The 15,830-nt window shown below is 42.4% G+C and overlaps 1 protein-coding gene across 2 annotated transcripts in view; it reads right to left on the reverse strand.

Annotated features, from left to right (window-relative positions):
• Positions 1-3,675: 3,675 nt before the first annotated feature.
• The window catches only part of LOC131103392 (adenylate cyclase type 9-like), a 48,649-nt gene continuing 36,494 nt past the window's right edge, over positions 3,676-15,830 (reverse strand). For both annotated transcript variants that reach the window (XM_058049657.1, XM_058049658.1), the window contains exons 4-12: positions 12,943-13,115; positions 10,831-10,941; positions 9,529-9,785; positions 9,347-9,449; positions 8,914-9,122; positions 7,658-7,817; positions 7,444-7,586; positions 7,208-7,231; positions 3,676-5,727 (exon numbers count right to left, since the gene is read on the reverse strand). In XM_058049657.1, the coding sequence (XP_057905640.1) occupies positions 4,410-5,727; positions 7,208-7,231; positions 7,444-7,586; positions 7,658-7,817; positions 8,914-9,122; positions 9,347-9,449; positions 9,529-9,785; positions 10,831-10,941; positions 12,943-13,115 (2,498 nt within the window). In that variant the 3' untranslated portion in view covers positions 3,676-4,409. The remainder of the gene's footprint in view (positions 5,728-7,207; positions 7,232-7,443; positions 7,587-7,657; positions 7,818-8,913; positions 9,123-9,346; positions 9,450-9,528; positions 9,786-10,830; positions 10,942-12,942; positions 13,116-15,830) is intronic.

The following is a 15,830-nucleotide window of genomic DNA, read 5'->3' on the forward strand; positions in this document are numbered from 1 at the left end:
CCTCGACATTATTACATTTTCAGTTATAAGCATATATAAAAATATAAAATTCCAGTTCTTAAAAAATAAATTAAAAAATAAATAAATAAATCTAACAAATTATATTTTTATTTTTAAAAAATGCAGACTTTGCTGAACCAAAAGGCAAAAAGCTGTGAATTTACCAGTAATTCTACATTCCGACCATCACCAACGGTCAATAAGCTTGTACTGACTAGTACTGAAAGTACTCAGTCGGGCTGGATATATACATTATTTTAAACAGAAAAAAAACATTTCAAAGGATGTGCTGCAAAAACGCTGGTGAAAACATCCTCCATTTGACACATGACTTTTATTATTATAAGCTTACCTTCACTTGCATTCCTATTAAGCGCACTATATACAAAAAAAATATTTCAAACAACAATAATTCATGAAAACATGAGCGCGACAGGCTATTCATACTGCCGAGTATTACACATTTACGAGTGTCTTTATTTGGCTAGTGTGGCTCTTTAGAAAAAGGATTGACAAGTATTATTATTAGTATGCTGTGATCAAGCATATAAAAAGAATAAAAAAAATAGTATGGCTAAATAAATGCATCCTTTCTGAAACACATACAACCACAACAACATTCATTTATACACACATGCAGGCCAAGTGGACACACTAAATGAGCTGGTACTTTATGCTAGTCAGCACATGCGTATATAAACAATAGAAAACGCTCAGATACTGTACAACACTAGACATACGTAAAAGCCAGTACCTTGTGCAAAGGGGTCCATCTACAGCTGAGCCATCTTGAAGGTGCTCAATAAAATCAAATAAAATGGTGACTTCGAAAAAGTGAATGGAAATGACACTCTTTGGCATCAACATTTCCCAGCGTGCCTGAACCTGGTACCTGAACCTCAATACATTTGATAAATTCCCTTTTTTTCCCACTTAATAATCAAGCATGATAATAATAATAATAACAATTCAGCGTAATCAGCTCTCATAAAAAGACAATATTAAACAAAAAAATGATTATTATCCTTACCAAAGCATACCTTTACTGTAGTATCAAATACTCATCAGAGTACCAGAATTGTGTGCTCATGAGCATAAAAGTCATATTCCACTTCATCCACATTGCGTTACTATATATATATATATATATGAGGGGGAAAAAAGACATAATACATACATAATTACAACAATAAAGGCAGAAAAAAGTAAAACAACACAATATAATTCAGCTTTAAGGCTCAATAACGTCAACTATGTTTACACTGATTTTAGAAAGGCACTACTCAACTACAGTGATGATTCTAAATAAGCATGGCAGACATTTTTGTCTTGTGTCAAAATTCTAATCAATGATGAGAAAGGCACCAACATTAGTCACGGAATAATATAAATGTTTCTACTAAACGGGAATGCAAAGAATATTGACCCAATTATAAGGAAAAAGATTAAAATGTGATATTAATTAATCACACAATGAATGTAAATGATTTTGACAACTTTTATATCGATATTGTCTGTGTGTGTGTCTGTTTTCAACACCTAGTTTCACTCCGTTCATGAGATTGTTCTTTGGTACAAACGAGAAAGCAATGCACAGAGTGAACCCTCTTTCTGTTTGGAGGCTACACACATGCACATGGTAATATATTGACTTCATTTGCATTTATTGTGTGATTAATTAGCTTATTTATTCTCATCCCAGTCCAAGAAATCATATTTTAATCTGACGAGATATTGTGCCACTCTTGTAGTTTTCCAAGAACAGGCACCTTGTGTTCATGGTCGTCTTATATTTGGAGCAACACACTAATTGCGTTTGATTTATTTATTAGCTAGTGATTTCTATGTTAATTGGGGATAAAAATGTTGGATAAACTGCCTCTGAGCACACAATCCGTTAAATTAGCTTTACTTTGTATAATCTTTAAAAATAGTTACATCCGAGACAATAAATATTAAAAAAAAAAAAACTTTTACCACACTCCTGAAGTACATTTTGGTAGACAACTTTTGCATTTACAGTGCTATCACAGTTTCCTCCATCACAAGTATGAAGCAATTATTACAATATTGCAATAACTACAATATTGTTACAATAATAACAATCACACAGCTAGCACACAATGACACCCCTAGCGACCTCGGCAGTTGTTTTTATTCCGCTAGTCAATCTAAATAACCTTCTATTAGCTGAAACAGTACTCTAAACGTAGCATCAACTTCCTGATCACGTAGATTCTATCCATTCTATTCCAAGCATGCTATTTTTCTGAGAGTAGCTCCTCACTACTACGGTGACACACAAGAAAAAAAAAAAAAACACCATCCAGTATCTTCACCAGGTTATTTGACTACTCCGCATTGTTTCTGCTTGGTGCAGATATTGCTTGGACAGACATAAACACACCCACGGCGTGTACACATGCGACTACACACACTCCACATGCAGCTCCGCCTCCCGTATCAACAAGCCTCCTTAACAAAAGGAAAAGTGCACTTTTTTCGGCAATTGCGTCCATCGTCCACAAACACGGAACACGTCTTTCTCTCTTCTGTGCTTTATAAAGATATCAAAACAGCTAAAAAAAGAGACAGTGAACACAGAATGGGACACACCTATTTTGCCTAGTGAAAAAAACTCCATGTCAATTGCATTTTAACCAAGCTACAGCGACATTGTTATTATTATTATTATTATGAACATTGTTATGCCTAAGAACTACGTTACTGGTGTAGTGACACCTTGCCACACTAGCTGGCTAGTGATGAGCTGGATAGCGATGAGCTGGATAGTGACTAGCTTGCTAGAAACTAGCTGGATAGCGACTAGCTGGCTAGTGACTAGCTGGATAGCGACTGGCTGGATAGCGATGTGGTGGATAGTGACTAGGTGGATAGCGACTACCTGGCTAGTGACTCGCTGGATAGTGATTAGCTGGATAGCGACGAGCTGGATAGTGACGAGCTGGATAGCGACTACCTGGCTAGCGACTAGGTGGATAGCGATTAGCTGGATAGTTACTAGCTGGATAGCGACTCGCTGGATAGTGACTCGCTGAATAGCGACATGCTGGATAGCGACGAGCTGGATAGCGACGAGCTGGCTATCCACTAGCTGGCTAGCCACTAGCTGGATAGCGACTAGCTGGCTAGCCACTAGCTGGATAGCGACTAGCTGGATAGCGACTAGCTGGCTCGTGACTAGCTGGATAGCGACTAGCTGGCTCGTGACTAGCTTTATAGTGACTAGCTGGCTAGTGACTAGCTGGCTAGTGATGAGCTGGATAGCGACTAGCTGGATAGTGATGAGCTGGATAGCGACTAGCTGGCTAGCTGGCTAGTGACTAGCCGGCAGTCGCTATCCAGCTAGTCGCTAGTGACTAGCTGGCTAGTCGCTATCCAGCTAGTCGCTAGTGACTAGCTGGCTAGTCGCTATCCAGCTAGTCGCTAGTGACTAGCTGGCTAGTCGCTATCCAGCTAGTCGCTAGTGATGAACTGGATAGCAACTAGCTGGCTAGCGACTAGCTGGATAGCGACTAGCTGGATAGCAACGTGCTGGATAGCGACTCGCTGGCTCGCGACTAGCTGGATAGCGACTCGCTGGCTCGCGACTAGCTGGCTATCCACAAGCTGGATAGCGACTAGCTGGCTATCCACAAGCTGGATAGCGACTAGCTGGCTAGCTGGAAAGCGACTCGCTGGCTCGTGACTAGCTTTATAGTGACTAGCTGGCTAGTGACTAGCTGGCTAGTGACAGTCACTAGCCAGCTCATCACTAGCTGGCTAGTGACTAGCTGGCTAGTGACTAGCTGGATAGCGACTAGCTGGATAGCAACGTGCTGGATAGCAACTCGCTGGCTCGCGACTCGCTGGCTAGCGACTCGCTGGCTAGTGACTAGCTTGATAGCGACCAGCTGGCTCGTGACTAGCTGGATAGCGACTAGCTTCCCCACACAGTCACTCATATTGTCAGGCCACGAGCGACGTAGTAGAAGTAGACCTATGATTTCCACGCCTCTTCTCTGTGTGTTTGTGTCTTCCATAAGGATTGTGGATGATGGGCAAAATTCCAATAAAAGTGCACACATTCCCTTTAGTGTTTCCACAATCAACACGGACTGGAAAGCTTTTTCTGACTATTCCATCCTCCCCGTGTCCTACGCGTCCTGGCGATGTAGCACTTGAAGCGTGTGGGGTCTGTTTGTTCATAGAAAGGCCAAGATAAGCAAAACGCTGAAAAATGTTTTGCCCACAAAATCAGTTCCCTTTTGAAAAAGGCTGAAGTGGAGACGTTGTTCTACGCTAAAGGCACTTGAAAAGAAAGATTAAAGGTAGACATGATGAAGGCCGTGTGCCTTTGGTTGGTCCACCTCCTGGCCTGCGTGGGCCTTAAAGGGTAGAAGGCAAATTTAAAGTCTGTTTGAAGCACTTCCGCTTTCAGGTTTGTCCTTCTGGGACGCCGCTGTTATGTTTTGATGAGGCTTTCCCGCTGAGAAGATGGCGAGTTGGTTCTTATTGGCGAAGCAAGGCGGTGCCTCCAGGCCGCTGAGGCCGCTGTGCGACACCGACCGCCTGGCGTGACAAGGACGACACTGAAGGCCACCCCGTCTGTCCCCGCTCGGCGCCCTGTCGTGGCTGAGCCCCGTTTTAATGGAGGAGCCGGCGCTGGCGCTCGGCACCATGGCGCCGACGGGAGCCGCGCCGGTAGTGGGAACCATGCTAGCGATTTCATCGGTGGGCGAGCGCCCGATGCTGCCATCCACTTGCGCTCGTATCTCCGGGGAGACGGAGAGCTGGTACTGAGGTACGGGGCCGCTGTCGCCACATTTGGGATACAGGAAGGTCTTCATCTGACCTTTTCCTTTGACATTCACCGTGCCGCGGTAGTCGAACTCGTAATCCATGCCGCTGAGGACGCAGTAGCTCTCCTCGCTGACTTGGACGCGGCACTCCACGCCGGTGGTGTCCATGCGGCTTGCGATGTTGACCGTGTCGCCCCAGATGTCGTACAGTAGCTTAGTGGTTCCGATGACCCCGGCGGTGAGCGGCCCGTGGTTGAATCCGATGCGGAGCTTGAAACCGAAGCCCAGCATGTTCTTGTTGAAGTCGTCCACCACGTGCATCATCTCCAGGGAGAATTCAAACAGGGCGCGAAGGTGAGTGTGAGGATGGGTGGTGTCCGCACACTGCTGGGCGTTGAGCCCCGCCGCCGCCATATACGTGGCACCAATGGTCTTGATCTTTTCGATATTGGCGAAAGCGGGCTTCCGCAACAGTTCGTCGAAGTCTCCGATGAGCTCGTTGAGGACCCGGTAGCACTCCTTGCCCCCCTCGTAGCTTTCCTCGTAGAACTCGCTGAAGTTAACGATGCTGGCGAATATGACGCCCACGTTGTCGTGGTTCTTGGAGTAGCTCTGGGTGACCTTCAGCTGCTCGGCCACGTGGATGGGGATGATGTTGCGGAGCAGCCAGTCGGCCTGGTCCCTCATGTTCTGGATCTTGATGCGGTGCTGGTCGGCCTCCACGTTGCCGTGGTAATGGAGGCGGTAACTCACCTCCAACTCCCGGTTGAGGAACCAGACGAGGAGGAGGAGCAGGAAAAAGGCCACGCAGGCTTCTGGGCCCAGCAGGTCTTTGGGGTGCGGAATACGGTCCTGCTCCGTCTGGCTGTCGGATACGAGGACTGAGCTGTTGTTGTTGTTGATGTTGTTGTTCTGCTCGTCTGACCTGATATGACAGAGAACAGTTAGCGACTACAGAAATGGTGACTCATCATAAACTGTTCCTAATGAGCATAAAATCATTGGCATTCAATTCAACAACTGCGGCTGTAGGTAACCTCCTGTTGTAGCAGTATCATGAGTGGTCAGCATCCAGGAGCACCGTCGACCTGAGATTATTATCCTAGTCGGCTAATGAATCAGCACCTCCAAGGCCGAGGCCACGGGTGACTCTCATGATAGTAGTAGTAGTAGTAGTACACTTGTTGAAGTCCAGGTGTGCACATACTACACTTAAAATACACTTAAATATAAAAAATACATGTAAAAAGTTAAAGGTACCATATTGGTCATGAGAAGCACAAAGTTATCACTATCAATTTGAAAATAAAGATAGTGTGTATCTCTAGTTTTTACCATTGTTAGAGACCTCCAGACATGAAATAACAGCCCTATAGTCACCATTCCACTCAGATTACACTATATATTAGATCACAAAATAGGCCATTTAAGATATACAGTAAATAAGACTCATGCTGGTGTGTGTTTCACTAAATGTCCTCCAGGTGTGGACAGGAAGTGGGGATTTAGAGTTGAGTTTTAGCTGGAATACGGCCACAGTCGGACGCTGTGTTTTGATGATGTTGATGATGACTATTATTATTATTATTATTATTCATTCATTCATTCATTTTCTACTGCTTTTCCTCACGAGGGTCACGGGGGTGCTGGAGCCTATCCCAGCTGTCTTCGGGTGAGAGGCGGGGTACACCCTGGACTGGTCGCCAGCCAATCACAGGGCACATATAGACAAACAACCATTCACACTCACATTCATACCTATGGACAATTTGGAGTCGCCAATTAACCTAGCATGTTTTTGGAATGTGGGAGGAAACCAGAGTACCCGGAGAAAACCCACGCATGCACGGGGAGAACATGCAAACTCCACACAGAGATGGCCGAGGGTGGAATTGAACCCTGGTCTCCTAGCTGTGAGGTCTGCGCGCTAACCACTCGACCGCCGTGCCGCCCATTATTATTATTAGTGTAAATGGTTGTTTGTCGATATGTGCCCTGTGATTGGCTGGCCACCAGTCCAGGGTGTACCCCGCCTCTCCCCCGAAGACAACTGGGGTAGGCTCCAGCACTCCCCACGTCCCCCACGAGGATAAGCGGTAGAAAATGAATGAATAAATGAATTATTATTATTATTATTATTATTATTGTTGTGCCTGTTGAGGTGAATAATAGAAAAAGACCTGTGGTTGGTGAACAAGTCAGATGCGTGTTACTAGCGACACCTAGTGGCCAGTAGACTCCAGTTCATTCATGTCTTACATAGCCTTAATCAGTATATGGATTTGAGTTCATTTAGAACATTAAATGCTTAATTTAGGCTCAAAATACATCACATTTGCTTAAATATGAAAAGTTTTACCATTTATCTTCTTTTTATGGTAATAACAAGCGAAAAGAGAACTTACCAGAAAAATAGGCTTGCAGCAACTCTATTCATAAAAACATAAAAGATACATAAAGACACAAGATTAGGTACACCTCTACTATTGAAATACAATTAGCTTATTATCAAAGCTCTAGATTGCAATGCATCGTAAACAAAAGCATTTATGTACAGTATACTGCATGTACTACAAAAGGTAGTGCATGTACTACAAATGTTAGCACAGCACAGCATTTCAGCATTTTCCGTCTCCTTTACCTGCACGGAGACGTGAAGAGCAGTGAAAGCAGCGCCAATCCCACCAACGTTGCCAAACTTGAACGCATCCAGTAGCGGAGCTGGCAGGAGTTGCAGAACTGAACGATGGCGATGATGACAGCGCAGCAGATGAACATGGTGAACTGGAAGGCAACACATATCGATGGTGAGCATTTCCTGGAACACAAACAACAACAACAATCCAACAACACACCTGAACGCAGTCACGCATATCGCAGGTGACGTGGGAGAGGACGGTCAAAGCGGGCAGCGACACCACCAGCGCGCCTATCAGGTGACGTGGAATCCAGCCCGAGATGGCTTTCATCAGAGTCCGCGTGCAGCTCAGGGCGCCGTCCAAGTGGAAGGCCATACTGAGTTGCAGGAAAACGGGAAGAAATTCATCAGCATGTCTACATAATAATAATAAATAATAATAATACTTTTTTTTTCTTTATTCACAATATTATCAAAAACAAACATTCATCTTCTACCACTTATCCTCACAAGGGTTGTGGGGGGTGCTGGAGCCTATCCCAGCTGTCTTGGGGCGAGAGGCGGGGTACACCCTGGACTGGTGGCCAGCCAATCACAGGGCACATATAGACAAACAACCATTCACATTCATACCTATGGACAATTTGGAGTCGCTAATTAACCTAGCATGTTTTTGGAATGTGGGAGGAAACCGGAGTACCCGGAGAAAACCCACGCATGCACGGGGAGAACATGCAAACTCCACACGGAGATGGTCGAGGGTGGAATCAAACTTGGGTCTCCTAGCTGTGAGGCCTACGTGCTAACCACACTCCTATTATTCATTGGAATTAAAACAAAAAACAAAAAAAAACAGCAAACACAGCATCCACCCTCCAGTACACTCGCTGAAGTGCACTCAGACAGTACACTCAGCTTGTGTACTTTACTAGCTAGTACTACTGTACGAGCTGTGAGGTCGGCACACTAACCATTCGACCACTGTGCAGTCTTCTCAGGCTATGTTTCATCAAAATGTCGTGTTGCTGCTGGATGTTCATATATACATTTTGGGGCTGCCGTTGCTGTGACAGTGGCAAAACATATATATATTTTTTTTATATTTTTTTACACTCCAGGGTAATTTACAGTTACCAATCTTCATCTCTAGTTCTCTATTTCATCGCAAAAGGGTCATGTGTATGCTGGAGCCTATCCCAGCTGACAAACAACCATTCACACTCACATTCATACCTATGGACAATTTGGAGTGGTCGATGAACCTAGCATGTTTTTGGAATGTGGGAGGAAACCCATGCATGGGGAGAACATGCAAACTCCACACAGAGATGGCTGAGGATGGAATTGAACTCGGGTCTCCTAGCTGCGAGGTCTGCGTGCTAACCAATCGATTGCTGTGCAGCCCTCAAAAACAAACAAAACCAGTAAATGAGGTTGCAGAAAAAGCTTCTTCCAGGGTGTCAGGTTCCTCACCGTATTGCCAAAAAGAGAGCCATTGCCTCCAGCAAGGCGGCCACGGCGGTCAGAACCAGAGCCGGTGTGGGCGGACTCAGTCGGGCGACGATAGAGCGAAGAAAGCAGGCCAGCGACAACGCCAGGAAGACGGACGAGCACAGGAGCATGTCCAGGAAAGAACTAAACGTGGGGCTGGCGAAGGTCTGCACCGGAGCTTGGGCCTCCACCTGCATGCACAAGAGCAACAGAAGAGAGAAGGATCCTATTAGAAAATTGCATGAAAATGCATTTCTCCTGCTCCACCACTGGAGGGCACTATAACCTCATAAAAAGGTGCCTTCGTGTCCTGTAGGGATTATCTCTCTGCCGCAGTCTTGGAGTGTTAAAGGACACAAGTACTGTCACACAATGCCTTCTTTTGCTGGAATGACAAAAGAAGAAGAGTACACACCTCCTCCTGGTAGCTGATTTGGTAAGAACACTCCAGGCTCTTATCCAAGAAGGTGAGGCACAGCTTGTTAATGGGCGGTCTGTAGAAATAGTCCTTCATCAGGCTGTCAAAAGTGAGGATAACAGCATGCGGTTATTCCACCGCCCCCCTCCGGGCCGTCCTTGGCTGCTGTCAAGTCTCACCTGTCCTCTTTAATCACGTCCACAAAGTGGGCGTCGCTTCTCTCTCTGAAGTTTTTGGAGCGTAGCGGGATGAGGGCAGAGTGGTCCATGCCCATGGCCCCCCCGGCCCACGTCTTCTTCTCCTTCTCCTGAAGCATCTCGCACAGAGATGTCTGGCTGTTGTTCAGAGGCTCCAGTCGGGGGCTCAGCAGACCGTTCTGAGCCTTGGGGCCGCGAGCGGCAGACCCCCCCGGGGAACACTTGAGTCCAGATGTGTCCTGGGAAGATATGCAGCTCTGTAAATCAGCCAGACGTCAAGCGAGCTTCTCATCTTGCTTCTTTTTTTCCCTTTAATATTGTTGTTTCTTATTATTATTATTGCTTTTTTAAATTTATTATGATGACCATTATCCAAGGTGGTGGGGCATTCTAAATTGTATTTTTATATACAATTTATATATATAAATATATATAATAATATAATTATATATATATATATATATAATAAAATAAATAAATACATAAATTTTATATATATAATATAATAATAAAAATAAAATAATAAAATAATAAAATAATAATAATTTACCTCTATTTCTTTATGTGTGTGTATATATAGCCATAAACATTTTTTTTAAATGATTTACATAAAGGATAAAAATATATATTTTAAAAAGATATAATAAAATAATAAAATAATAAAATAATAAAATGATAAAATAATAAAATAATAAAATAATAAAATAATAAAATAATAAAATAATAAAATAATAAAATAATAAAATAATAAAATAATAAAATAATAATATAATAATAATTTACCTCTAATTCTTTATGTATATACACACATAAAGCCATAAAGCCATAAACATTTAAAAAAATGATTTACATAAAGGATAAAAATATATTTTTAAAAAAATATAATACAAATAACAATATAATAATAAAAATGTTAAAATAAAAGCATAGAAAATTATCTTGAAAAATAAATAATAATCGTCTTTAATTATCGTAAATGTAGTCCACATATGAATGCCATTAAAAAGGAACTGTATTTAACTTTTTAAATATGAACAAAAATTATATATTTTTAATTCTTAAAAATTTAAAACTTTTTAAAATAATAACTGACCTTATTTCATTATTTTTCATTACTATTTCATCATTAAAAAATAACTTTTTGAATATTTATAATACAATACACACATGTATGCCATTAAAAATGGGAAAAACATATATAATGGAATAATAATCATTTTCTGTCATTTTTTAAGACACACACTAACCAGAAAGAAGAGCAGTACCATGTTGTTGATGTCTAACCTTGCCGTTGCTGGTCCTGTGGTCTTCACGGCAGCTCAGCTTCACGTCACCTTCCTCCTCAACCTCATCGCCTCCTGATATCAGGATGACGCTGCAGGATGGACACGACGGCTACAGGACGGGACACGTGGGGAAGAGAGAGAGAGAGAGAGAGAGAGAAAGGAGATGATGAATTGTTAATTAGACAGGTTGGTACAGTTCCGCCCACGCAGGTGGAACTTCTATCCGTGTCTGAGCACGGGCTCCACACAAGATCAAACGCTGTGAAGCAGAAACACTCCCTTTCTCCCCCCGCATGCACGACTGAGCTCTTCTCCACCCATCTTATCCTTACCTCTACCCCCTGGGGTGGCAGAAAGCCCAGAAGAGGCACCACGGGGGGAATAGCAAGTGTAAGATTTGGGAGATTTTGCACGTTGGATGCAAATAAGAAAGAAGATCCTCTTGAAAAGTGAAGCTGCACAAGACAAGGAGGGCCTGCTTAATAATGGAGGAGGTTGGGAGAAGATTTAGTTTGATATGAAGATATTCATAACACTTAGCAGTTGGGAATAACACAAACACGTAGTAGCTAAGCTCAGAAATGCAGTATGGTTGACTTTTCAACAAACTTCACAATCTTCTCAATAGGCAATACCATAGAACCCAAACAGAATAGTCAGCTTCCTCATATAGGAAACCACATATGCAAGGTAAGACTCACATGCCCAGACACCCACAGCTTTTGACAGACTTGTTTTGGAGACATGTATAGTATGTGCACAACATGCGTGTTACAGTTATGGTAAATATTTCATTTGAACATGCATCAGATTACAATTGAATGCATCCCATAATCAGTTCACAGTTCCACATGTCCAAAAGGAGTAGGAAGAAGCAAAGCTTATTAAATCCTACCCCTCCATCTGGTACTTTTACAATCAGTAACTGTTACATTTGTTCACTTCCTGCTTTCTTAATATAGTTTTAAGTTTTCTTTTTTTTTTAAATAAAAAAAATTTCATTGTGGCACGGCGATCTCACAGCTAGGAGAGCAGGGTTCAATTCCACCCTAGGCCATCTCTGTGTGGAGTTTGCATTTCTCCCCGTGCATGCGTGGGTTTTCTCCGGGTACTCCGGTTTCTTCCCACATTCCAAAAACTTGCTAGGTTAATTGGCGACTCCTAATTGTCCATAGGTATGAATGTGAGTGTGAATGGTTGTTTGTCTACATGCGCCTTGTGATTGGCTGGCGACCAGTCCAGGGTGTACCCCGCCTCTTGCCCGAAGACAGCTGGGATAGGCTCCAGCACCCCCGCGACCCTCGTGAGGAAAAAGCGGTAGAACATGAATGAATGAATGAATTTTTAATTGTTATTTTTTGTCATTTTAATTTGTTCACTTCCTGCTTTCATATTTTTTTTATTGTTATTTTTTGTCACGTACCAAAGTACGAGGTGATATGACCATCCAATGACATAATGTGTACCATAGTAAGTGTCAATATAGTGATATATATAGCATAGCATCATGACTGGTTCAAGACTCTTCATCCTTGTATTTAGCAAACATCAACTGCTTGTATTGTTTCTTGAATTCTCTCATCGTTGTGCATTGTTTGAGGGTCTTACTCAATCCATTCCATAGATCGATTCCACATACTGAAATGCTATGGCTTTTTAACGTAGTGTTTTCAAAAGTGTTTCAAATGTAGTTCTTCCCATATTTCTCCTCTCTTGTAGAGAAGTATTGGATGACATTTTTAGGTAATTGGTTATTTTTAGTCTTATGCATTATTTTAGCTGTTTGACGATTAACTAGCTAAGTTCTAGATTTTAGAAATAAGTAGTTAGTATGTTCACTGTAGGCGGCATTATGAATAGTGCAATAACATGGATATAAATAACATGGACATAGTGCAATAGCATTGACATAAAACACAAACAAAGCATATTTGGCTGATCCCCTGCCTTAGGAAAGTGTCATAAACGCATGAATGAAGGTGTGCGCCAAAGCAAAAGAACGAAAGGCTCCCTCAAGGCGAGAAAAATGTCGGATAAATATTATTAAAGCCTCTGCAACACCCACATCAAAGCAAAGAGACGACTATCAAAGAAGACTTCCTTAAGTCACCTTGCTTCCATCTGGGGGGAGACTGCAGGCTGAAGGCGCTCCATCGGGGGGGTGCGCTCTCTGCGAGCAGCACTTCACGTCGGCATGCTCGGAGGCGGACACGGTCAGCTGGGAGCAGCTACAATGAGGGTGCTTCTCCAGTTTCCTTCCAGAAATCAGGTAGGTCCTGAGGCCTGAGGATGAGCGAGAAGATAAAAAGAGGTCAGAGGTTCGTCTTGGATGGAAGAAGCTGCATTTGTTGTTGCATCAGAGCAAAGCTTTCAGAAACGCTGATGCCATTTTGGGCTCAGTGCCATGTAGTGTAGTTTGGAGAAGTACTCTGTATGTACTTCATATTGCGTTTACGCCCACTCGTAAACACTTGGTATGCTTCCATATGTCGGCTATGAAGCACACAACAGCTGATGTTGCTTCCTGCTAATGAAAACACTTTCAATAATGACGTGTAAAAATAGAAATAATATGCCATAAGGGTGTACGTGCACTTAAGGGGTTACACATCAAGGCGCTGCAATAAGGGAATGAAAGGTCAAGGAGGGGTGAATATTTTGGGGTGCAAGATTTGGAGTCATCCTGACAGAATGCATGGTAATGTTAATGGTTTAATTTCATTTGAACATGCATCAGATTACAATTGAATGCATCCCATAATCAGTTCACAGTTCCACATGTCCAAAAGGAGTGGGAAGAAGCAAAGCTTATTAAATCCTACCCCTCCATCTGGTACTTTTACAATCAGTAACTGTTACATTTGTTCACTTCTTGCTTTCTTAATATAGTTTACATTTTTTTTTTTATTTTAATAAATTCAAAAAAAAATTTTTAATTGTTATTTTTTGTCATTTTCATTCATTCATTCATTCATTTTCTACCGCTTTTTCCTCACGAGGGTCACGGGGGGTGCTGGAGCCTATCCCAGCTGTCTTCGGGCAAGAGGCGGGGTACACCCTGGACTGGTCGCCAGCCAATCACAGGGCACATATAGACAAACAACCATTCACACTCACATTCATACCTATGGACAATTTGGAGTCGCCAATTAACCTAGCATGTTTTTGGAATGTGGGAGGAAACCGGAGTACCCGGAGAAAACCCACGCATGCACAGGGAGAACATGCAAACTCCACACAGAGATGTGCCGAGGGTGGGAATTGAACCCTGGTCTCCTAGCTGTGAGGTCTGCGCGCTAACCACTCGACCGCCGTGCCGCCTTTTTGTCATTTTAATTTTTTAAAAATTAAACAATTTTTTTTAATTGTTATTTTTTGTCACGTACCAAAGTACGAGGTGATATGACCATACAATGACATAATGGGTACCATAGTAAGTGTCAATATAGTGATATATATAGCACATCATGACTGGTTCAAGACTCTGTAACTGTTACATTTGTTCACTTTCTGCTTTCCTAATATAATTTTAATTTGTTTAAATAAATTTTTTTTAATTTTATTTTGTTTTATTTTAATTTTTATTTACATTTTATAAATTTTTAAAAATTATTTCAATATATTTTTTTCATTTATGACATAATGGGTACCACAGTAACTGTCAATATGATGATATATATAGCACATCATGTGCATTGATTGAGGGTCTTACTCAATCCATTCCATAGTTTGATTCCATATACTGAAATGCTATGGCTTTTTAACATACTCCTAGCATGTATAATTCATGTTTCATACATGTGTACATTTCTAATAGAATTGTATTGCAGTTTAAAAAAAAAATCTCTGGTGCTCCTGATGACCGGTAAATGAGTAGTTCTCAACTGGTTTGGCGACGGGACCCACCATCACCCCTCAATGACATGCAGAGTAGAAATATATCTTATATTTAACTATTGGCAACACAACCAGCGGGTATCTGCAGCGGTGTGTCGTGTCTATGTTCAATCCCCCACTCCGCGTCCAAAACTTGACCCACCAGTTGAGAATGGGTTTGCGAGATGGACTGTTTTTGAGAAGGGGCTGCACGGTGGTCGAGTGATTAGCGTGCAGACCTCACAGCTAGGAGACCCGAGTTCAATCCCACCCTCGGGCATCTCTGCGTGGACTTTGCACGTTCTCCTCCGTTTTCTCATGGTACTCCGGTTTCCTCCCACATTCCAAAAACATGCTAGGTTAATTGGCGACTCCAAATTGTCCATAGGTATGAATGTGAGTGTGAATGGTTGTTTGTCTATATGTGTCCTGTGATTGGCTGGCGACCAGTCGCTCGAAGACAGCTGGGATAGGCTCCAGCACCCCCCGCAACCCTTGTGAGGATAAGTGGTAGAAAATGAATGAATGATTTAGAGCAGGGGTCGGCAACCTTTACTATGAAAAGAGCCATTTCACCCACTTGCCCACTAAAGAAAAATAGCCTGGAGCCGCAAAACGTTGTATGTTTAAAACAACATTGGAGGGGAAAAAAAAGACGAGTTGGAGTACTCTTGCTAGTACTGGAGATAAACTTTTGTTTTTAAATGAGCTCTAATTTATTTTTTAGAATCGTCAAATAACTCATTAATAATAATTAATAACTCAAATAACTCAAAGTATTACTCATTTCCCTTCATGTTAACCTGTCAGAGAGAACTGGATAGCATCCTGTCTGCTCATTCAGTCACCAGTCAGAACTCAGTCAGGATGCATTCATGGTCTCACACAAAGTTGGATTTTTGTAAACTCATAACAAAGACGTGCATTTTCACCACACGGGTGCTAAAAAATATTCAAGCATTGCAAAGGGAGCCGCAACAAAGAGGCTGGAGAGCCACATGCGGCTCTGGAGCCGCGGGTTGCTGACCCCTGATTTAGAGAATCCATGTATCAATCAAATGCAATACTCTCTGTGTCCACTAGGGGAGCTGTGAGCCAGTGGTGTCCTTAATCTAATGAGAT

The sequence above is a fragment of the Doryrhamphus excisus genome, chromosome 15, assembly GCF_030265055.1.
Source record: "Doryrhamphus excisus isolate RoL2022-K1 chromosome 15, RoL_Dexc_1.0, whole genome shotgun sequence".
NCBI classification, from domain to species: domain Eukaryota; kingdom Metazoa; phylum Chordata; class Actinopteri; order Syngnathiformes; family Syngnathidae; genus Doryrhamphus; species Doryrhamphus excisus.